At 40.6% G+C, this 23,637-nt stretch overlaps 1 protein-coding gene across 2 annotated transcripts in view; it reads left to right on the forward strand.

Annotated features, from left to right (window-relative positions):
- Positions 1–23,637, forward strand: part of Iars1 (isoleucyl-tRNA synthetase 1) — a 72,789-nt gene that overhangs the window by 21,364 nt on the left and 27,788 nt on the right. For both annotated transcript variants that reach the window (XM_042686566.1, XM_042686565.1), the window contains exons 8-20: positions 307–394; positions 872–932; positions 6,062–6,157; positions 6,928–7,050; positions 8,027–8,118; positions 9,567–9,665; positions 11,515–11,641; positions 13,885–13,958; positions 14,915–15,109; positions 16,698–16,784; positions 19,120–19,203; positions 20,399–20,543; positions 23,435–23,555. In XM_042686566.1, coding sequence (XP_042542500.1) covers positions 307–394; positions 872–932; positions 6,062–6,157; positions 6,928–7,050; positions 8,027–8,118; positions 9,567–9,665; positions 11,515–11,641; positions 13,885–13,958; positions 14,915–15,109; positions 16,698–16,784; positions 19,120–19,203; positions 20,399–20,543; positions 23,435–23,555 — 1,392 coding nt within the window. The remainder of the gene's footprint in view (positions 1–306; positions 395–871; positions 933–6,061; positions 6,158–6,927; positions 7,051–8,026; positions 8,119–9,566; positions 9,666–11,514; positions 11,642–13,884; positions 13,959–14,914; positions 15,110–16,697; positions 16,785–19,119; positions 19,204–20,398; positions 20,544–23,434; positions 23,556–23,637) is intronic.

Consider the following 23,637-nt stretch of genomic DNA (forward strand, 5'->3'; position numbering starts at 1 on the left):
ATGAATAGATGACTAAATAAACATGTACAAGGATTAGATTACAGAGAACTTTACTTTGTATATCACTAATTTTCTTAAAAGGGATATCAACACAATTAATAGTATCTACTTACTGCCTTTGCTGTCTGTGTCTTACTGTCATCCTTGAAGCGTTGCAGGGTTCCTCTGTGGGTTGTGGGCACACTAGTTGTAGGTACAAGAGATGTAGAAGCTTCTCAGTAAGAAAAAATAGCATGCCTGATGTTTGTATTTAAAGTCAGTTGGTCTAATATTACTGAGCTCCACTCTTTTTCCTTGTTCTCATAGATGTTGCCAGAGGAAAATTGCTCATTTTAATGGAAGCTAGATTATCAGCCCTCTATAAATTGGAAAGTGACTATGAGATCCTTGAAAGGTGATTATTCAAATAATTGATGGGTATGTGTGTCTGACATTGCTTTTTAAAAGACAAGTTTTAGCCTACCACTGGTTGCTTAACCTGTAATCCTAGCTACTCAGGAGGCTGAGATTTGAGGATTGAGGTTCAAAGTTTGAAGTCAGCCCAGGCAGGAAAATCCAGAGATAATTGGAGAATTAACTAGCAAAAAGCCAGAAGTATAGCCATGGCGTAAAGTGGCAAAGCACTAGCTTTGAGCAAAATGGCCAAGCAACAATGGAAGGCCCTGAGTCCAAGCCTCAGTATAAGCTTCAAGGAAAAAAAGAGAGAGATAGCTTTATTATCTGAAAGTTATGTTCATGTTCAAATTAAGTTCTAAATTTAGTTTGTTTGTGACTAACCAGAAGGGATGGTGACTTAATGTGACTTAGTTTCATTTCTTAGGTTCTTTTAGCCTTATTGTTCATTTGAATTTGCTTTTTCTCTTATTTCTAGGTTCCCTGGTGCCTATCTCAAAGGCAAGAAGTACAAGCCCTTGTTTGACTATTTTCTGAAGGTAAGCTCAGAGACACTGTTCTTCAGCTCTTCATACTTTGCTAACTGAAATGGAATTTACATTGTCTTATTCTTATAGTGGTCTGGTTAATGTGCCTGAATCTGAAAGTTCTACTTTAGCATTGTCATTAATTCTGCTTTCTTCTTATTTGAAATTAAAATTATATAGGAATGCGTATAAACAATTTTCTCAAAAGGAATTACATTACATTTGATAGGATTTTTGTGGGAGGCAGGTAGGGGTCATGGGGCTTGAACTAGGGGCCTGGGTACTGTCCCTGATCTTTTTTGCTCAAGGCTAACACTACCAATTTAAACCACACTACCACTTCTGACTTTCTGGTAGTTAATTGGAGATAAGAGTCTCATGGGAAAAATAAATAAAACATAAACCATTTATTTTATTAATGAAAAAAAAAAAGAGTATCATGGAGGGTTGGGAAGGTGGCTCAGTGGTAGAGTGCTTGCTTTGCATGCATGAGGCCCTGGGTTCGATTCCTAAGCACCACATAAGCAGAAAAAGCAGGAAGTGGAGTTGTGGCTCAAGTGGTAGAACACTAGCCTTGAACTGAAGAGCTGAGGGACAGCACCCAGGCCCAGAGATCAGGCCCCACAACCAGCAAAAAAAAAAAGTCTCATGGACTTCCTGCCTTCCTGCTGGTATGGCTTTGAACCACAATCCTCAGATTTCAGCTTCCTGATTAGGTAGGATTATAAGTATAAGTCACCAGTGCTCAGCTTTGATAAGATTTAAATGTGTTTATTTTTAGTCCTTAAGTCTGCTAGGAGAATTTTTTTGAGACAATTCTTACAGTTTAAGATAGTGTTCAGAATATAATATCATATGTAAAAGTATATAGAATTCCTTCAAGGAATTTGACATGGTAGATATTTTAAATCTAGGCACTACGACAGGTCCTAAATTTATCTCCTTCATTTTTTTTTAACATATATCCTTTTTTACTGCTGATATGCAGAGGATTTTACCATTTCATAAGTCAGGTAATGAGTATATTTCTTTTCTTTTTTTTTTTTTTTTTTTTTTGGGTCCAGTCATGGAGCCTGAACTCTGGGCCTGGGTGCTGTCCCTCAGCTCTTCAGCTCAAGGATAGAGCTCTACCACTTGAGTCACAGCGCCACTTCCGGCTTTTTTCTTTTTGCTGAGGAATTGAACCCAGGGCCTCTTGCATGCAAGGCAAGCGCTCTACCACTGAGCCATCTTCCCAGCCCCCATGAGTACATTTCTTTTGGGCCAGTGTCACCCTTTTACTCTTGCCCAGTGTCCCCCTCACATCCCTACCCACAGTTTATATAGTTCATTTTCAAAATAGTGTCATATAACTCTAGTTGTATACCTCACCCTCTACCACTATAGAAAGAACAAGGTACGGGCTAGGAATGTGGCTTAGTGTAGAGTGCTTGCCTAGCATTCATGATGATTTCACATCAACAGAAAAGTGGCTCTGTGGCTCAAGTGATAGAGTGCTAGCTTTGAGCAAAAGAAGCTCAGGGAAGTGGCCAAGCCCTGAGTTCAAGCCCCAGGGAGGCAAGGAAAGAACGAAAGAAGGAAGGAAGGAAGGATTTTTGATCCTCATTTGAAGGTCTTAAAAAAGATAATGAACAATCCCTCACGCTACGACCTCTAATCAGGGCTCAGGATCAGATATCTACTAATCCTCACGGTAGGAAAAGATGAGTTGAAGACAGCAACCTCCTTTTTCATTGGTATCTTGACAGCAGGGTGTTCTCTATCTTGATTCCTTACATCTTTCAACTTCTGCTTAATGACCTCCTTCAAGTTGAAGTCCAACATTTCTGTGTGTTCTACCCTTGACCCATTCTCTTTGCAAGCCATTGGCCATTTACCAATGCACCCTTGCCCTGCTGCCCACTGACTCATTTTTTTTCCATCTTTTTTCATAAAGTTTTCCTCCCATTTTAAACATCCTTTTTTTCCTGCTTCATGTCTGAACTAAAATGCCTTCTTTAACAGAAGTTCTTTGAAATGCCTTTGAAAAATTTGCCTACATTCTTTTGTATATCATACATGTTCATTGTTGAAAATCTCTTCCTTATCTGAGAGACTCTTTATATTTCCAAATTACAACCCTATTAAGAATCTCAGTAGCCTGGCAATGGTGGCTTAACACCTGTATCCTAGCTACTCGGGAGTCTGGGGGTCACTGTTCAAAATTAACCTGGTCAGGAAAGTCTGTGAAACTCTTATCTCCACTTACCCACCAAAAAACTGGAAGTGGCACTATGGCTCAAAATGGTAGAACACTAGCTTTGAACAAAAATAGCTCAGGGATGGGGCTGGGAAGGTGGCTCAGTGGTAGAGCGCTTGCCTTGCATGCCTGAGGCCCTGGGTTCAATTCCTCAGCACCACATAAGCAGGAAAAAGAAAAAAAAGAAAAAAAAAATAGCTCAGGGAGCCGGGCGCTGGTGGCTCACGCCTGTAATCCTAGCTACTCAGGAGGCTGAGATCTGAGGATCGCGGTTCAAAGCCAGCCCGGGCAGGAGAGACCGTGAGACTCTTAACTCCAATAAACCACCAGAAAACCGGAAGTGGCACTGTAGCTCAAGTGGTAGAGCCCTCGCCTTGAGCTGAAGAGCTGAGGGACAACTCCCAGGCCCAGAGTTCAAACCCCACGACCGACAAAAAAAAATAGCTCAGGGACAGTGCTCAGGCCTTGGTTCAAGCCCCACGATTGACCAAAAAAGAAAGAAAGAAAAAAACAACAGGAAAACTTGGCTCACTCACAGCAATACACAGGGCTACCTACCCTAGACAGGAACAGTCAGCTGAAGTCAAACTTCTCTCTGGAATAATCACCCAGTATATATTGGAATAAAGTGAATAGCACCTATCCACTAAATAAGCTTCCTGATTTATCTTCAGACCTTTAGTGAATTTTATGCAAATACTGTATGTTCTGCTTGGGACCAAATTGCATAATACACACCTAAATTACACTGTTCTGAAATATTTCTGTGTATGTGTATGTGTGCTGGCACTGGAGCTTGAACTCGGGCCTTAGGTTCTGTCTCTTAGCTTTTTATCTTTTTTTTAGCTGGCACTCTACCACTTGAACTACAACTCTACTTCTGGATTTTTTGTCATGACTAATTGGAGATAGGAGTCTCACAAACTTCTCTGCCTAGGCTAGATTCAAGTTGTAGTCCTCAGATCTAAACCTTCTGAGTAGGCTAAGATTACCACTAGCACTCAACTGTTCTGAAATCTTTTTTTTTTTTTCTTTTTTTGGGGGGGAAGGGGAGGCCGGTTGTGGGGCCTGAATTCTGGGCCTGGGCACTGTCCCTCAGCTCTTCAGCTCAAGACTAGTGCTCTACCACTTGAGCCACAGCGCCACTTCCGGCTTTTTCTTTTTGCTTATGTGGTGCTGAGGAATCAAACCCAGGGCCTCATGCATGCAAGGCAAGTGCTCTACCACTGAGCCACCTTCCCAGCTCCTGTTCTGAAATCTTAAGTGGAGCTATGATTATATTTGCTGCCTTAGGGACAGCATTGCAGCCCTTAGTGGTATGTGCTGAGCTAGCCAGGAAGGCTGCCCAGACTCAGCTTAGGTATGTTCTTTTTTTTTTTCCTACATTCTTTTTTTGTTATTGTTGGTTATGGGGCTTGAACTCAGGGCCTGGGCACTGTCCCTCAGCTCTTCAGTTCGAGGCTATCACTCTACCACTTGAGCCACAGTGCCATTTCCGGCTTTTTCTATTTATGTGGTGCTGAGGAATCGAACCCAGGGCCTCAGGCATGCAAGGCAAGCACTCTACCACTGAGCCACCTTCCCAGCCCAGCTTGGGTATATTCTGAAATGGATATTTAGAGACCAGAGGGCAGTGATGCCTTTCTTCACTTATAATTAGATCCATTGATACTCCATGGTTTTTCCTGTATGCATATGATTTTAAGAACCTACGATGTCGGGGCTAGGAAGGGGCTCAGTGGTACAGTGCTTACCTTGCAAACAGGAGGCCCTGGGTTTGATTTCTCAGTAGCACATAAGTAGAAAAAGCAGGAAGTAGCGCTGTGGCTCAAGTGGTAGAGCACTAGCCTTGAGCTGAAGAGCTGAGGGACAGCGCCCAGGCCCAGAGTTCAGGCCCCACAACTGGACCCAAAAAAAAATTTTTTTTTTTTAAATTATTTCAAGGTGACTTAAGTTAGAGCAATTAAAGATTCAGTTTTAAGATGTAAGGAAGCAGAATGCCATGATATGTGTAGTTAAAAAGAACATCTCATTTGATAAGCCAGAAGAGGTTTCTTCAGGTTTTATCACTTTAGCCCATGTGATTTGGACAAGCCACTTAAGCTTTATTCTGAAATAGTAGGGCCAGAAATATTTTGTGTGTGTGTGTGTGTGTGTGTGTGTGTGTGTGTGTGTGTGTGTGTGTGTGTGTGTGTGTGTTTTCTTGCATGTTTGTGTGTGTGCACTGGTGTCAATCAACACTTGAACTTAAGGTTTTGAGCTTGCTGGGCTAACTTGCTTGTCTGGTCCACTAGAACTTGAGCCATGGTGGAGATAGAATGTTTCTGGCTTTTCTTCCTGAACTGGCTTCAAATTCTCTGATCTCAGCCTCCTCACTTCTAGTTGGATTACAGGCATGATTATGTAATGACATATTTTACTTTAATGTCTAAAGAGCTTGAACTCAATTTAAAGGAAAAGGAGAACCAAAGCACACATATTGACTGAAAATGCACTAGGAAGTGAATTATTTAGGGAGTACTTTTTCGGGAAAGCACTTTTTGGTGCTGAAGATTGAACCCAGCATTTTTTTGTGCTAGGGAGGGAACAAGTTTTTTGAGACAGTACAATAAACTCACACTGGGACAATTGTGGAGGTTGGGAGTAATGAAAAGGTCCACTTATTTGGTCAGAGAGTTTAGAAAATTTTTCTGCAAGTTTTCAGATAATTATGTCCTATGTATGTGGTAAGCCATGATCTAAGGAAATGGAGTACCAGATCAATATGTTTCTTTCCAACCTATAATAATGGTGAACTCTTATCTAAAAATAACTTTACATGTTGAATGTTTTGTTTTCAGGTTCTTATGATAGTTGAACCCATTGTATTGTACCCTAATACATACTGGCCTTTCTTTTCCAGTATAAAGAGAAGGGTGCTTTCACTGTGCTTGTTGACCACTATGTGAAAGAGGAAGAAGGCACAGGGGTTGTGCATCAAGCCCCTTACTTCGGTGCTGTGAGTAACATAATTCCATGAATGTTTGTGAGAAGTAAATATCATAGGATGATAAGCTGTGGAGCTAAAGTTCTTTACTCTGTCTAATCCATTGGGTTAGCCTGTTTTCTGGCTCATTGCCCCCAGATGGCTCAGGAAACTTGTATATATAGTTCCCATCCTAACCAGTCTGCCTTCTCCCAGCATCCTTGTTAGGGTGAGATAAGCTAATGTGGTAAAGTGCTCAGACCATTGCCTGACTAGAGCTCTAATTATTATTAATTATTAACACATATTATGAAGCATGATGGTAATCTAGGGCAGCTATGCTATCTGAGGCCAGTTTACTTATTTAATTTAGATCACTGTGGCCATCCTTTAGGGTGTCTCTTGACAAGGGTGTAAGGGACATTTCATCTGTGTGTATATTAGTCCCATGTACTAAATAGTTCATGCCTCATACCTGTGTATTACTTTTCTTTCCTAGCTGTACTTATTTGCTGTTATGACAAGTCAAATTTGATTTAGTTTTAGGACAGTTTTGTGTCACTATAATGGTGGGGAAAATAGGGCTGGATGGTCTGATTTCTGCCTGGCTCTGAGGCTTTTCATTCTCTAAATGAAATTGTGTCATCTTCAGTTAAGAGGCTGAAGTGATCCAGTATAGATACTGAAATATTGAAAAATCCTCCCAAATCTATCTTATGCTTCCTTCTTTCTCCACAACCACTTTTTTTTGTTTGTTTTTTCTGTTCTATTCTCTCCACCCTGCCTCCTGTTGCCTTTCCCAGGATGACTATCGAGTCTGTATGGATGCCAACATTATTCAGAAAGACTCAGTCCCCATTTGCCCTGTGGATGCTTCAGGCTGCTTCACAGCAGAAGTGACAGATTTCATGGGACAGTATGTGAAGGTCTGTAGTTCATATGATGTAGAAGATTTGGTCTTATCATACTTACTTCATCAGGTTTTTTTCCCCCACTGAGGAAGTTAGTGCAACTAATTGATATCCTTCATTATTTATAACTGAGTTATAATCAATCCAATAAGTTATTTTTATTTTGTGTTTTTGGATTTTTTTCCCACTACATATCAGCTCCTCTCAAAGAGTCATCTTAGAGGCAATGTTGCTTTAGCTTTAGATATAGAAGTCAGAAAATCTGATTTATGTCTCATAAAGTTATCTTTTGACCCTAAATCATTTCTGATGGAAACCTTCACCACCTTAAGTGTTGTGGAATGTAATATTAAGTACTTAAAATACTTGAATGGTTAAAAATGAGCAGTTTGCTTTTAGTTGCTGCTGTTTTTTTGTTTTGCTGTGGATTGAACCCAGAGCCCTATGCATGCTAGGCAAGCTTTCTACCACTGAGTTGTATCTTGTCCCCTGAACAGAGCATTGTATATATGTATAATATGTACATATATTTTTGTATGTGTGTGTGTGTGTTGTATTTTTGGCAAAATTAGGTTTGAACTCAGGGCCTTATGGTTGCTCTGCCACTTGGTCTTGCCTCCAGACCTTTTTTACTTTAGCTATTTTTTTGAATAGTGCCTTATGTTTTTGTCTAGACCAGCCTCTGAAGAACATTCTACCTATGGCCTCCTGAGTAGCTGGGACCTCGGCCATGGGCCGCCACATTCAGCTTTTTGATTGAGATAGGAGTTTCATTAAATCTTTTGCCTGTGCTGACTATCCCTTCTTCCTGAGAGTTGGGATTACTGATATGAGCCACTGAGCCTGACTTAAACAGACTAATTTTAAATGAAATGTGTTACTTGTGTCTTTTATTTCACAACAAAAGGTCAGAATTTAGTAATATAATTGCATTGTTACTGAGTATGGTATGTTGTTTACTGACTAAATTTTCTATTTTTTTAAAAAAAAGGATGCTGACAAAAATATCATCAGAACACTTAAGGAACATGGCCGACTTCTTATTGCCAGCACTTTCACTCACAGCTACCCGTTCTGCTGGAGGTAAGAGGAGAAAAAGACTTGTAGTAGAGCTTCAAGTGTGTTTGTATACTTGTGTGTGCTGTACCTTTAAATCTGTAGGTCCATTTTATGTGTATCCTACAATTAGTGCTTAGAAATTCCCCTTATTTCAATTGGAAGAGTTTTATAAATGCATTAAATTGTCTCTTTCCCTAAGTATACTGTGACAAAAATAGACATACTTGCTGGCACACCTGCTAAAGTAGCAGAAGACCTGCCCAGCAAGTCAAATCCTAATAAGTTCAGACCCCAGTAACAACCCCCAAATTAAAAACAGAAAGAAGAGATATGTAAATTTATCTGTGTTGTCACTACATTTGGTTTTAGGCTGACCAATATTTCTGCAATTCTATAGTAGGATTTATTGAGAAACTAATGGTTTTGTCAGATTTTAATAGAAGATCATAATGTAGACTGGGTCCAGTGGTCTGTGCCCATAATCAGCTACTCAGGAGGCTGAGATCTGCAGTTCAAAGCCAGCCCAAGCAGGAAAGTCTGAGACTTTTATCTCTAATTCAGAAAGCTAGTAGAGCTAGTTGTAGAGCACCAAGCTTAAGCAAAAAGCTAATGGACAGGGGCTGGGAAAGAGGCTTAGTGGTAGAATGCTTTCTTTGCATGCATGAGGCCCTGGGTTCGATTCATCAGCACCACATAAGCAGAAAAGGCCAGAAGTGGTGCTTGGCTTAAGTGGTAATGCTAGCCTTGAGCTGAAGAGCTGAGGGACAGCGCTCAGGCCCAGAGTTCAGGCCCCACAACCAACCAACAAACAAAAAAGCTAATACACAGTGCCTAGGTCTGAGTTCAATAACCAGCATGCAGGGCGGAAATAACAACATAAATATTCAGATGCAAGTGTAACATTTATTAGCCTAAAATTCATTCTCCACATTTCTTTCTCTGTGTTAACATTCATATCACACCTCAAAAAACTCATGAACAGAACTGTTTTATTTCTAATCCTATTTTTTGTTGTTGTTTTGTTGTGGTGGTAGTGGTTTGTTTTTTCTGCCAGCATTAGGGCTTGAACTCAACCTAACATTTTTACTTTGCTTTTTGCTCAAGACTCGTACTCTGCCACATGAGCCATACCTCTACTTCCAGCTTTTTGTGATTGATGGAAGATAAGAGTCTCACAGATTTGTTTCCCAGGCTGGCTTCAAACCGAAATTCTCAGATCTCAGCCTCCTGAGCAGTTAAGACTACAAGCATGAGTCACAAGAACTTGGCTCTAATCTTACTCTTATTTTAGCTTTTAGCTTCTTGTATCATGAAGGGAGCTGAACAGTTTTGGAGACAGATGTTTATATAATGAAAGTGAATATTAGCTGAGAAGACGGTGGTGATGTTAGTAAGAGAATGAAAATTGATCTTCCTCTGGGTGCCTGCATGCCCCTATCTACCCAGCTGTATCTGTGATTCATTGTTCTTAGGTCAGATACCCCTCTCATTTACAAAGCGGTGCCCAGCTGGTTTGTGCGCGTGGAGCACATGGCGGACCAGCTTCTGAAGAACAACGACCTGTGTTATTGGTAAGCATGAGATGTTTACTCATACTGTCCTTTTCAAATTAATGGTCAAATTAATAGTAAGTCATACTCCCTCCAAATTAATAGTCATCTTTTGTTGTTTATTGTATCAGTTGTCTTTATTCCATATGTTGTCACACAAAATAATTCAATATTTTAGGACAAAAGTAATACTCTTCTTACAATACAGCATGCAAGGAAGCATTGACCTTTTTTTAAAACAATGGTGAACAATTGAAATTTTGCTATTCATTGTCCACTATGTGAAAAATGACTTATGTAACTTGTAGTTAGGGATCAGAGGAGGAAACTGGGAGAAAGTAAAGAAAGAGGTGATACTGTCCAAAAAAGAAATGTACTCATTACCTGACTTATGAAATGATAATACTTCTGTACAGCACATTAATAACAACAATAAAATTATATTTTTTGAAACATGACAACTAGAATACCAGTGGCTCATGCCTGTAATCCTAACCACTCAGAGGCTAAGATCTGAGGATCACAGTTTGAAGCCAGGATAGGCAAGAAAGTCTAAGAGACCCTTATCTCTAATTAACCACCAAAAAGTAAAAAGTGGAGCTGGGGCTCAAGTGGTAGAGTGCTAATCATGAGCAAAAAAGGTCAGGAACAATGCCAGAGCCAGACCTTTACTTATACATACAATGGAAATAAGCAACTGCCACTTGCTGGGAAATGACCCTGAGATTATACTCAAGAGTCTAATTTCATGATAAGCATTATTTTAGTCTGTATCTGCCAAAGCTTAATGCTTTATCACATCTAGTCCTGGAGTAGGTGATGCATCCTGCTCTTGTCTTTGTGGAGATGTCACAACACAGACATCTGAGGGAAATTACATCCTTTCAGCCTGTGTGTACAAAAATGGAAAAAGGCTTTATGTATTTCAAAAAACATTTTTCACTGGGGGTTTACACTGAAATTTGTACTTCCCACAAGGCCTCAACAATACGTTGGATTTTGGGAGAATGGATAATAGAGGATGTGGTTTACAAGTTGTAATTTTTCTAATATAGTAAAAGCATCCTCATCTTTCTTAAAACAAGTTTTGAATTTCTATGGATAGCAAGCTCATTAGTTCTCCAGTGTGTGAGGTACTGGGTACAGAATGATAGTAAAGATGGCTGTGGGCATAGAAACTGATTTGTGTAGAATGCTAACTTTAATAATGAAGAGAAGAAGAAAGCCATATGCTGGTGGCTCACACCTGTAATCCTAGCTTCTCAGGAGGCTGAGATCTGAGGATCACAGTTCAAAGCCAGCCCAGGCAGAAGAGTCATCTCCAATTAACCACCAGAAAACCAGAAAAGGCACTGTGGCTCAAGTGGTAGAGTGCTCACCTTGAGCTGAAGAGCTCAGGGACAGCACCCAGGCCCAGAGTTCAAGCCCCATAACCAACCCAAAAAAAAAGAAGAAGAGAATAACTCGAGAGCCTTGGAGTGCTCTGACTCATTCCTATGTTTAGTAAGGATCATATGGAGCCAAACCTCTAGGGATTAGGAGCTTTCTTTTGTCAGAAGCAATAATACTGGGAATGGGAGGGATGGCAGAGAAGGAGAGACAGCAAAGACAGGTGAGAAACCGCAAGCTGAGGAAATTGCCGTATTACTGGATCTTGAGCTGAGAGGAAGGTGGAGAGGTGAGTGTGGCAGGCATGTATGCTAAGAATCAGTGGTGACAGCACAGGTGGTTGCATGTACTGAAGACATATCCAGAAGACATGTTTCTTGCAGTGAGCTCAGCATTTCTAGAGTGTTCAGTCCACAAAGAATTGCACATAGGCTTTTGTCTTACATAGGTTCTTACGTAATTGATAATCTGTTTATGGCAGGGTCCCAGAGTTTGTGCGAGAAAAGCGGTTTGGAAATTGGCTAAAAGATGCACATGACTGGGCAATTTCCAGAAACAGATACTGGGGCACCCCCATCCCACTGTGGGTCAGTGAAGACTTGAAGGAGGTGAGGTAGCATCATATGTCTTTATGCTCACTTTTGCTACTTTGTGGTTTATGAATGTGGTATAAAAATACGGCTTTTTTTTTCTGCTGCTGCTTTCTTACTTAGTGTTTTGTTTTATTTCCTCGTGGGATGATAGAAGAATCTAGTTTTAGAGTTTTAATTTTTATTTTACAAGAACACAATTTGACCAGGTGCCAGTAGATCAAGCCTGTAATTCTTGCTGTTCAAGAGGCTAAGCTCTGAAAATTGAAGTTTGAAGCCAGCTGGGCAGATTTGTGAGACCTTTAGCAGAAAGGGTGTTATGGCTCAAATAGTAGAATGTTAGCCTTGCGTTTAAAAAAAAACTCAGGGATAGCACACAGGTACTGAGTTAACGACCCCCAGGAATAGAACAAAAAAAAAGAAAAATTCAGTTGGTAGCCAGTTGTTAGTCACTCATGTCTGTAATCCTGGCTAGTCTGGAGGCTGAAATCTGAGGGTCATGGCTTATAGCCAGCTATGCAAGAAAGTGTGATACTCATATCTCCAACTAAATACCAAAAAGCTGGAAGTAGAATTGTGGCTTAAGTGGTAGAGTGCCAGCCTTGAGGGAAAAAGCTAGTGGATAGTGCCCAGGCACTGAATTCAAGTGCCAATATCAACACCTGCCCACGCACGCACACGTATACACAGTGTTTTTGTGTGTTTTCCTCAGGGAAATCCCCATTGTTTACTTCTTGTGTTGTATTGATTTCTCTTGATGTCCTCTTAATCACTGTAGCATTAACCTAAGGTTAAAGGAAAACTTGGCGATTTTTTTTTTTTAAGTTAAACAAAGCATAGTAGACCTTTAACTTCTAATTTTGTGATGTGTGTGTGTGTGTGTAAGTGTGTATAAATAGATGATAAATAATCATGCATACATACTTCCATGGTAGGGCTTTCTGTGTAGTGCCAAGCTTTGCAGCAATAATAAGCAATAGTACCCCAGAGATTAGTAGATTATGACAGAGGCCATGAGCACCTGTAGGTAGCAGAAGCCCTTCCTGGCTGAAAGCCACAGCCATTCCTGCTGGTACAGCTCCTGTCAAATGATCATCACATTCTAGGTGCCATAGCCTCTCCTCTTAGCTCTTTACCCAGATACAATCCTGATTTTTTTGTTATGATCTAGTATGTAATTTAGTTCTAGAATTATCTTTGGATTCCAGTTAAAGAGCCAGATCAGAAAGAAACTAAGATGCCTTAGAATAAAATTAAGGTTGTTTTTGGCAGAGATTTGCATCTAGTAAATCCTTCAAAAATACCTATTCATCTATGCACCAGTGGCTCAAGCCTGTCATCCTAGCTACTGAGAAAGCTAATCTTGAGAATCTTAGTTTGAAGCCAGCCCAGATAGAAAGATTTGAAAGACCCTTATCTCTAGCAAAATGCTGCACTGGGGTTATGAGTCAAGTGATAGAGCATCATCTATGAGTAAAAAAGCCAAAAGAGAACTCAGGAGTACCAGCGTACGTACGTACGTATATACGTACGTACGTACGTACACACACACACACACACACGCGCGCGCGCGCGCACACACACACGTACGTACGTACATACACACACACACACACACACGCCATGACTGTGAATATTTAAAATTCTCTGTATGTAGTATGAGTCAAGTGATAGAGCATCATCTATAAGTAAAAAAGCCAAAAGAGGACTCAGGACCCTGAGTTCAAACACCAGTACCAGCACACACGCACACACGCCATGACTGAATATTTAAAATTATCTGTATGTAGGAACCTTCTGGTATAGGTATGGGTAACAAAGTAGCAAAATCAGCATTTGCTGGGGGGTGGGGAAGGAGAGCTGGGGGGTGGGGGAAGGATGGGATAGGAAGGGGAAACAAAGGAGGAGGCTACAATGCTTGATAAGAAATGTACTCATCTTGCCCATGTAATTGTAACCCCTCTGTACAGTATTTTCACAATAAAAAAAAAGAAAAGAAAAATTAGTATTTGCCTTTTCCATGTCCTTCAGCCCAGACTAAGGTTTGGTTTTGGCTTTTTGGCAGTACTGGAGTTTGAACTCAGAATTCTGCACTTGCTGAACAGGTAACTCTACTACTTGAGCCATGCTTATAGTTCTTAATGAACTTCTAAAGAAAATCAGAGATTTCTTAAACTAAACATGAGTCTCATTTATATGAATTAACTCAGCATGATCTCTGGCGCTAAGGAACTCCTGTTCTTCACTTTGCTTTTTCATAGGTAGTTTGCATTGGATCCGTGGCAGAACTTGAAGAAATGTCAGGAGTAAAGATCTCAGATCTCCACCGAGAAAGGTTAGTTTTTGAATGCTTGAATTACTTCAGTCCTGTCATCCTCCTGTTACCACACAGTCTGTAGTGCATTGCAGGTGTACCTGTAAAACACTAGTTTATTAATTTCTTTGTTGATAGTTCATGTCGAGCTGAGATAAGTTGCCCTCTCTCTTTGATTAAAACATCAGGTGACTTTGGTGTATGACTGGACACTCCTGATGCTCCCTGAAAGCTTTTTTTTTTTATTTAATTTTTAATTGTTATTATAAAGGTAATGTACAAAGATAAAGAGTACATTTCTTTTTGGATGTCACCCCTTTGTTTTTCCCTCTCATTCCCACCTATAGTTATATAGTTCATTTTCTCTGAAAGCTTTTTAGAACTGCTATTTCAGTCTGCAAATGCACATAGTTCATGCATTATTTATTCATAGTATGTGTTCTTTGAAAATTGTGCTATGATACAAACATCCTAGAGCATGCTTCACAAACCTAGATGGTACAGAGCAATCATTCAACATAGTCAACTTCTAGATGGCATCAAGACACATGTTAAACATAAGCTGTAAATGGGTGCCAGTAGCATAATAGAGCATATTATTTTTTAACATAGGAATCAAACCATACATAAAGTAAATATTTAAGTCAGTTACAGTCTTTGTTATTATGTACTATAGACTCTGCATATTTATATGTACTATACAGTACTTTTACACATCTTGTAGCTTTAGTAGGTTTGTGTACTTCACAAACAAGTGAATGATACATTGTGCTACAGTTTTAGGACTACAACAGTGTCACTAAGTGACAGGATTTCTATAGCTACATTATGATCTTATGAGATTACTTGTATACACCGTCCTCATTGACCAAAATATTGTACATAACTGCAATCTTGTCAGCGCTTTGTGATTCCTACTGATGCTTAAACTGCAAGTTCCATTGTGCTTAACTTAAAGTTGCAACTTTTGTTTTTAGCATTGACCACCTTACTATTCCATCCCGTTGTGGGAAAGGCTCATTGCGGCGAATCTCAGAAGTATTTGACTGCTGGTTTGAGAGTGGCAGCATGCCCTATGCTCAAGTTCATTATCCATTTGAAAACAAGAAGGAGTTTGAAGATGCTTTTCCTGCAGATTTCATTGCTGAAGGCATTGACCAAACCAGAGGATGGTATGCCTGTTCTTCCTGCAAGTGTTCTGGTTGATTTTATTAAGCCAGTATTAGTAGCTGGGGCCAAGTCAGACTGTTATTCCCCCTGCTTCAGACTGTTCATTAGTCCATTACTTAAATACTTCCCTTATTAATGCTGCTTTGAGTAAAATTAAACAATTGATATTTTCTGCTTTTTCAACTTGTGTTAGTTAATGGATTCATGCTGTAGGGTTGTACAATGAGCTAGCTGTTTCCAGATTTCAACCCATTTATCCATAAGAACAGACTCTAGAAACAAGTTCTGGGTTTTTAGGAAGGGCAAATGATTTTCTAGTGAGCTTGTTTCTCTAAGGAAAGATGAAGTATTACATATTAAAATTTTACTGAGTCCTGTGACTTCTCTGTCCTTTTCCTATTCCTTTAGGACTGGCTGCCTCTTTGGAAACAGGGCTTTCTGGGCCTATAGTTATGTTAAGATTAAAGTCTAGTCTCCTCTCCATGGGTTCATGTTTCTTGTAGGGTAGCATGAGAACATCACCCTAGATAATAATAAATAACATGGGTGTGAGCAATGCATAGTGCCTGACAAAGAAAAAAGTAGGTTGGTTGCTTTGTTTACTGATACTGAGGTTTAAGCTCAGCGCTTTGTTTTGTACTTGGTCCAAACTCCAAATAAAGGTTTTTCTAGACTTCTGTAACATATGTAATATAGTCTTTAGACTTTTTGTTGTTGTTGTTGTTGTTGTTTGCATTGATACTAGAGCTTGAACCCAGAGCCTCAAGATCTTCCTTAGTTTTTTCCTCACAAGGTTGTCATTCTACCACTTGAGACTCACACTTCTGGCTTTTTGCTGGTTACTTTGAGATCAGAGACTCAGATTTCTATCTGCCCAAGCTGGCTTTGAAGGATCCTCAAGTCTCATCCTCTGAGTAGCTAGGATTATAGGTATGAACCACTAGCACCTAGCTAGTGGTTTTTTTTTTTTGTTTTTGTGGGGCTTAAACTTTGGGCCTCAGCTCTTCAGTTCAAGGCTAGCACTCTACCACTTAAGCCACTGTGCCACTGCTGGAGATAAAAGTCTTCAGACTTTCCTGCCCAGGCTGGGTTTTGAACTGCAATCCTCAGATGTCAGCCTCCTGAGTACCTAGGATTACAGGAATAAGCCACTGGTGCCCGGCCTAGCCAGTCTTTTGAGTTTTACTTGAATGTTTTTTACATATTTTTCCATCAGAATGTCCCATATATACCAGCTGTTCTCAGCAAGCATTTCTGGCCAGATCACTGGCTCCAAAGAAGTGAGGATCCCCCTCCTTTGGAGATCCTGGTAGCAGAAGAGGGTCAGCATATTACTGTTTAAAGCAAATTTTGTTTTGCAAACCAAAGACTCCTAATTTGATTGACCTGTGAATTTTATACTTCTGTATTTCTTAGCCTATCCTAAATGATTCTGATGTACAATCAGAATAATTGCTTTATGTGATGATTATCAAAAAGTATAATGTATCAAATACAGGTTCAATCTAGTAAGCAATACTTTTTTTTTCCTGTGCTTCAATTTCTTTCTGGTTTTCCTGAGGGTTTTGTTTTGTTTTGTTTTTTGTACAGGTTTTATACTCTGTTGGTGCTGGCCACAGCCCTCTTTGGACAACCACCTTTCAAGAATGTGATTGTAAATGGACTTGTCCTGGCAAGGTAAGTCTGTCTACTGTTCTCTGAAGTGACTAGTTCCAGCCCACATACTCTGCTCTTATCTCCCAGAAGTTTTCAAAACAACCATACTCCTGTTGCACTTAAGCCACATTTTCTTTCTTAAATAGAAGGATTTAGCTTAATTCCACCTCTAATCTTTCCCTTTCTCATCTGAGACTTTTTGTTTCTTTTCTTCTTTTTTTGTCCAGTACTGGCATTTGAAGTCAGAGTTTATGCTTGCTTGAACCACACCTCCAGCACCGTTCCTTTTTTTATTTATTTTATTTTATTTTAATTTTTTTGTTTTGTTTTGTTTTTGGGTCCGGTTGTGGGGCCTGAACTCTGGGCCTGGGTGCTGTCTCTCAGCTCTTCAGCTCAAGGCTAGCGCTCTACCACTTGAGCCACATCGCCATTTCCGGCTTTTTTCTTTTTGCTTATGTGGTGCTGAGGAATCGAACCCAGGGCCTCAGGCATGAAAGGCAAGCGCTCTACCACTGAGCCACCTTCCCAGCCCCCTTCCTTTTTTTAAAGACATAGTATCACTGTATAGTTTGGCTTCAAACTTGGAATCTTTATACTTGCCACATCCTTCCAAGTTATGGGATTAGAAGCCTACAGCACTACAGCTGGTGCCAATTCCTCCTTTTTATTACCATTCCTGTGTGTATGTCCACCTTTAGTTTTCTGATTTCACATGTCCATTGTTTTCTAAAGAAGACTGTACATTGTGAATCAGAAGCAATGGAATGACTGACTCATTGTCAGGCAATGCTTATAACTTACTTAACTTGGCATTTTCCTTATAGATCTTACTTACTCTGGCCATCATTCCTGAAATGTAGTGGGTTTTTTGTTGTTGTTGTTGTTGCTTGGGGATTTTTGTTTGTTTCTTGTTTTGCTTTGTTTTGCTTTGCTTTTGCCAGCCCCAGGGCTTCAACTCATGGCCTCAACACTAGCTCTGGTTTTGTTGCTCAAGACTACCACTGTACCACTTGAGCCACCACTTCTGGGTTTTTGGTGGTTAATTAGAGATAAGAGTCTCATGGATTTTCCTGCCCAGGCTGGCTTTGATCTGTTATCCTCAGATCTCAGCCTCTTGAGTAGCTAGGGTTACAGGTATGAGACACTGGCACCTGACAAATAGGCAGTTTATACCTCTGAGTTCCAGAGGTATGAATGTCAGGATCAGAGCTACTGAAAGTCAGGTCATACTCCACCCAGGCACTCAATACCATAAAAAAATCTCTGTTAGTCTTTATAACATTATTTACCCCACATGAACCCTTGACACACCATTCCCAATCTCTAGTATCCTTTTCTCCATCTCTGTGATTTCATCATTTTAAGAATATTATATATCCATGGCTAGGCACTGGTGGCTCTTGCCTGTAATCCTAGATACTCAGGAGGCTGAGATCTGAATATCCAGAATGAAAGTCAGCCAGCACAGGAAAAAGCCAGCAGTGGAGCTGTGGCTCAACTGGTAAAGTGATAGCCTTGAACACAAAAGCTTAGGGACAGTGTCCAGGCCCTGAGTTCAAGCCCTAAGAATGGCACCAAAACAAGCAAACAACAATAAAATTAGACATCTAATATATAATTTTGGAAGATTAACCCTTTTCCATTCAGCGGAATTCCTCAGAGGTCTGGATGTTGCACATAGATATAAGAAAATCTTTTCAACTGGACATAGGTAGCTCATGCCTGTAGTCCTCGCTGCACATGAGGCTGAGATCTAAGAATTAAGGTTCAAAGCCAGCCCAGGCAGAAAGTACATGGGACTTTTATCTTCGGTTAACTAGCAAAAAGCTTGATATGGGGCTGGATAGAGCACTAGCCTTGAATAAAAATGTCAAGTGAATGTGTGAGTGTGAGGCCCTTGAGTTCAAGCCCCAGTACCTCCATCAAAAAAAAACAAAACTTTTCATTTTACATTTCACTTTTTTTGTTTTATTTTGTTTTTGGGTTCAAAGCCAGGGTCTCACACTTCCCAGCTTTCTACCTCTGGAAGGCAATCTGGGTTCTTTGTTTGGTGATTGTGAAGAAAGTTATCATAAACATTTGTGTACATTTTTTTGTGAGTGCTAAGTTTTCATTTTTCTTTGATAAATGCTAGGCATCTTCTCTAATCTACCCTGAAGCTTTATCCATAGATTTAATCATGGTATTTAGAGTCAACAAAGCTACCTTATTGTTGTGCCTTAACACTCACTAGTTGTATCTAAGTTAATGTAATTTAATACAGACATGCATTTATGTATTTCTTTCTGCAAATAATCTGTGTTCATGTGGAAGGGTCACTTATTTGTCTAATTGACATCTTCCTTTTCTTTTACAGTGATGGACAAAAAATGAGCAAAAGAAAAAAGAACTATCCAGATCCGATTATGATCATCCAGAAGTATGGTGCTGATGCACTCAGGTACTAACCAGTACTTTGCCTTGCGACTGCTTTTCGCTTTTTATGACAGCATCTCCAATCCTACTAATCAAAATCTTAAATTTGTTTTTAACTATGGATCTATGTTATATGGAACATTACATTGATATAGTTGCTAATTTTAAATCCTAAGCATAGTTTTTAAAATAAGATATTTCTAACCTAATAGTCTATTTGTGGAAGACTTATTCTAGATTTTATGAGCCATCTAAGGCATCCCTGGGCTTGCTCTATTATGCTTCCTTTTAGATTCCTTATTTGTAGTAGAATTATCCCATTGTCCATTTTATTTTAGATTTTTAGAACCATTATAGGATACCTTTTTTTTTTTTTTTTTTTTTTGGTCCGGTCGTAGGGCCTGAACTCTGGGCCTGGGCACTGTCCCTCAGCTTTTCAGCTCAAGGCTAGCACTCTACCACTTGAGCCACAGCGCCACTTCCAGCTTTTTTCTTTTTGCTTATGTGGTGCTGAGGAATCAAACCCAGGGTCTCATGCATGCAAGGCAAGCGCTCTACCTCTGAGCCACCTTCCCAGCCCGAGGATACCTTTATACAAGAATAAAAAATTAATATTGAAGAAGTTGCAGAACCATTTAGAAGACGTTAGAGCCATTGCTTCAAGTAGCCATGATCATGAAATTACACATTCTTCGAGTTGAAAGGGACATAAACGTCATCTTTAGCATCCTTAAGTCCTAGGTAAAACTTACTCCCAGCCCCATAGCTTGTACCATCAGACACAGTCATGCATAGCCTAAGATCAGAGGCTGTTTTATTGCAAGGGCTGTCCTAGAGATGTTTAGCAGCATCCTTGACCTCTGCTACCGACGTTCTAGACTGCACTTATTCTGGGACAGCTGTTCCTGTTGAACCCATGTTCTCCTATGCCAGGAATATGACTAGTATCCATAGAACAGAGGAACTGGCTCATGATAAGGATCTGACCAACCCTCCTCTTGTTCCTGCCATGTTTTGCTATGGGGTTCCATCTGGTTCTATCCTTTAATTTGTTAGGTGTCATACACAAAGTAAGAACTCTATGTGTTGCAAATTGACTGTTTAGCATATTCACAAGCTTCCCATTTTGTAGAAAGTATATAGTTTAAATCTTGCCCTGTTAGTATGTCAATATTTGCTTTGCTATGGAACTTTCCTGCATGAAATATCTCCCTCTTCAGGTTATATCTGATTAATTCCCCTGTGGTGAGAGCAGAAAATCTCCGCTTTAAGGAGGAAGGTGTGCGGGACGTTCTGAAGGATGTATTGCTCCCCTGGTACAATGCATATCGTTTCTTCATCCAGAATGTCATGAGACTTCACAAGGTATGTACTACGATGAACTGTGGGGTTTTTTGTTTTATTTTTTTTATGTCGGTCGTGGGGCTTGAATTCTGGGCCTGGGTGCTGTCCCTCAGCTCTTCAGCTTAAGGCTAACACTCTACCTCTTGAGCCACAGTGCCACTTCTGGCTTTTTCTGTTCATGTGGTACTGAGGAATCAAACCCAGGGCCTCATGCATGCGAGGCAAACACACTGTACCACTGAGCCACCTTCCCAGCCCAGTGGACTGTGTTTTGGCTGAGCCATGAGATGAAGCTTAGTGTAGGTCCTCAAGGTCACATTTTTCTACTGTCCACGGATGGGGAGCCCTGGAAAAGCCATACACCAAGTTGGTACAGCTGTCTGGGGTCCTGTGTGTCTCATAGAGGAGACATGAACCTTCCCCAAAGAAGAGGTTGTGTCAGTCGGGCACTGGTAGCTCACTCCTGTAATCCTAGCAACACAGATGCCTGAGATCTGATGGTCGTGGTTCACAGCTAGCCAGAACAGGAAAGTCTGTGAGACTCTTATCACCAATTAACCACCAGAAAACCAGAACTGGCACTGTGCTCAAAGTGTTAAGAGGCTAGCCTTAAGCAAAAGAGCTAAGGGACAGCGCTCAGGTTCTGAGTTTAAAGCCCCATGCTTGACAAAAAAAAAGAAGAAGAAGAAGAAGAGTAATATCGCATATTTGGTTCATCAGTCAGCTCTGGTTTGCAGGCATTCCATGTTAAGTGACATTCCTTCCCCTCAGGGAACCAATGGGGTGTAAAACTGGGGGAGAAATTATAAGAATTAGCTACTAGAACTGGGTGCTGGTAGCTCATGCTTGTAATTCCAGCTACTCAGGAGGCTGAGATCTAAGAATCGCAGATCAAAGCCAATCCAGGCAGAAATATTCCTGAAGACTCTTTAACTCCTTATCCAGCAGAAGGTCAGAAGTAAGGGTGTAGGTCAAGCTGTAAAATGCCAGGCTTGAATGGGAAAAAAACAAAACAAAAAAAACAAGCAAGAACATGAGGCCCTGAGTTCAAGCTCCAGTACCACAGCAACAAAAGTCTATCAAGAGTAAGCACCTGAATGAAGGGTAGAGACAGAGCCTGGGGGATAGGGTCACCTGTTTGAGAGGGTGGTCAGGGAAGACCACTCTAGATTGGCATTGGTTTGTGACAGCAGCTCTAGATAGGTTGTTAAGATTGAAAATGCCAGTTGTGATATGTGTGCATGTGTCCTTCAGAGTGGTGATCTCTGCCCATCCAGGAAACCCATGCTGAGAAGTTCTTGGGCTCAGACCCATCCTCTGTCCTGAGTTGGCCATTGCTAGGGCCCATCATCTTTATCACCAATACATGTTCCTTTGTGTGCATTAAGACTAAGGTGGTGTTAGCTCCAAGCCGCTCATCCTGTTATCCCACTATCTAACAACAGAACTTATAGTAACTGTTCTATTTAGTGAGTGTGTGATTTTCCTCTGTATTTAGTCCAGCTTCTGCTAGTAAGGGCACCCTGAGCCTCCCAGTCATGCTTTTCCCTGGTAACTAAAAAAGACAAACATGTTCCTGAGCTCCTAGCTGTTCTTCTCTTTGTAACCCTTCCACCTTTTCTGCATGTGATCCTGCCAAGTAGGGAAGGCAGTCCTTAGAAGACAGGTATGCTCTACAAATGATGGTGTGGAATTAAACAAAAAAGCAATACTGCTGCCCATGGTGAGGGTCCCTACCAGGAACATTAAGAAGACATAAACTGCCGGGCGCTGGTGGCTCACACCTGTAACCCTAGCTACTCAGGAGGCTGAGATCTGAGGACCGTGGTTCAAAGCCAGCCCGGGCAGGAAAGTCCATGAGACCCTTATCTCCAATAACCACTCAGAAAACCTGAAGTGGCACAGTGGGTCAGGTGAAAGAGCTCTAGCCTTGAGCTGAAAAGCTAAGGGACAGCACCCAGGCCCAGAGTTCAAGCCCCACGACCGACCAAAAAAAAAAAAAAAAGACATAAACTGAGCATTGGTGGCTACTTGGAAGGCTGAGATCTGAGGATCAAGATTCCAAGTCAGCCTGAACATGAAAGTCTGTGACTCTTACCTCCAGTTAACTACAAAAAAGCCAACAGTGGAGTTGTAGATCAAGTAGTACAAGCACTTGCCTTGAGAAAAAAACCTCAGTAACAGCACCCAGGCCCTCCAAGCCCCAAGATTGGCACAAAAATAAAGACATAGACTGCACCTACCATGAGACACTTAATTATGGGGAGAAATTCTATTACCTCTGCCCTGACAGTTGGTGCTGGTGCTACATGAAAACCAGACCATGAAGGGAGTTGGGCTTTCAGAGCAAAGATAGGTAAAAAGGCCTTTAGGATCAAGAAAGATAAGTGCAGAGTAGAAAGAAATCAAGTCCTACACAGTATTTTCAAATATCAATTTAGAATCACTTTCTTTTTTTTTTTTTTTTTTTTTTTTTTTTTGTCTGTCATGGGGCTTGAACTCAGAACCTAGGCACTGTCCCTGAGCTGTTTTGCTCAAGCCTAGAGCTCTACCACTTTGAGCCACAACTCTACATCTGGTTTTTGAATGGTTCATTGGAGAATAGTCTCACAGGTCTCTTCTGTCCAGACTGGCTTTAAACTACAATCCTTAGATCTTAGCCTCTTGTGTAGCTAGTATTACAGGTGTGAGCCACTGGCACCCAGCTTTAGAGCCGCTCTTTAGTGCAGTAGTATAAGAGTTTTATCACTTATTACCATAATTAATTTAAGACATTATGTCCCAAGTTAGTACTTGTCTTGGAAATAGTACTAAATAACAGAAGTTTAGGCTGCAAACACAGATTTTGTGCTGTTTCCTTTCCATTTTAGTGATGTAATTTCCCCCCAGGCAATTAATTTTTCCATTTTTAGGAGGAAGAAATAGAATTCCTTTACAATGAGAACACAGTTAAAGAAAGCCCTAACATCACAGATCGATGGATCCTATCCTTCATGCAGTCACTCATAGGGTTCTTTGAGACTGAAATGGCAGGTAAGTTTCTCTCAGGCTCTTATCCCATGGATAAGAACTGTTTATTCTTTTTATAAGTGTCTTCTGGGTACTTGCCATTTTG

This window comes from Dipodomys spectabilis, unplaced genomic scaffold, assembly GCF_019054845.1.
Source record: "Dipodomys spectabilis isolate Male_0828 unplaced genomic scaffold, ASM1905484v1 ptg000098l, whole genome shotgun sequence".
Classification (NCBI taxonomy): Eukaryota; Metazoa; Chordata; class Mammalia; order Rodentia; family Heteromyidae; genus Dipodomys; species Dipodomys spectabilis.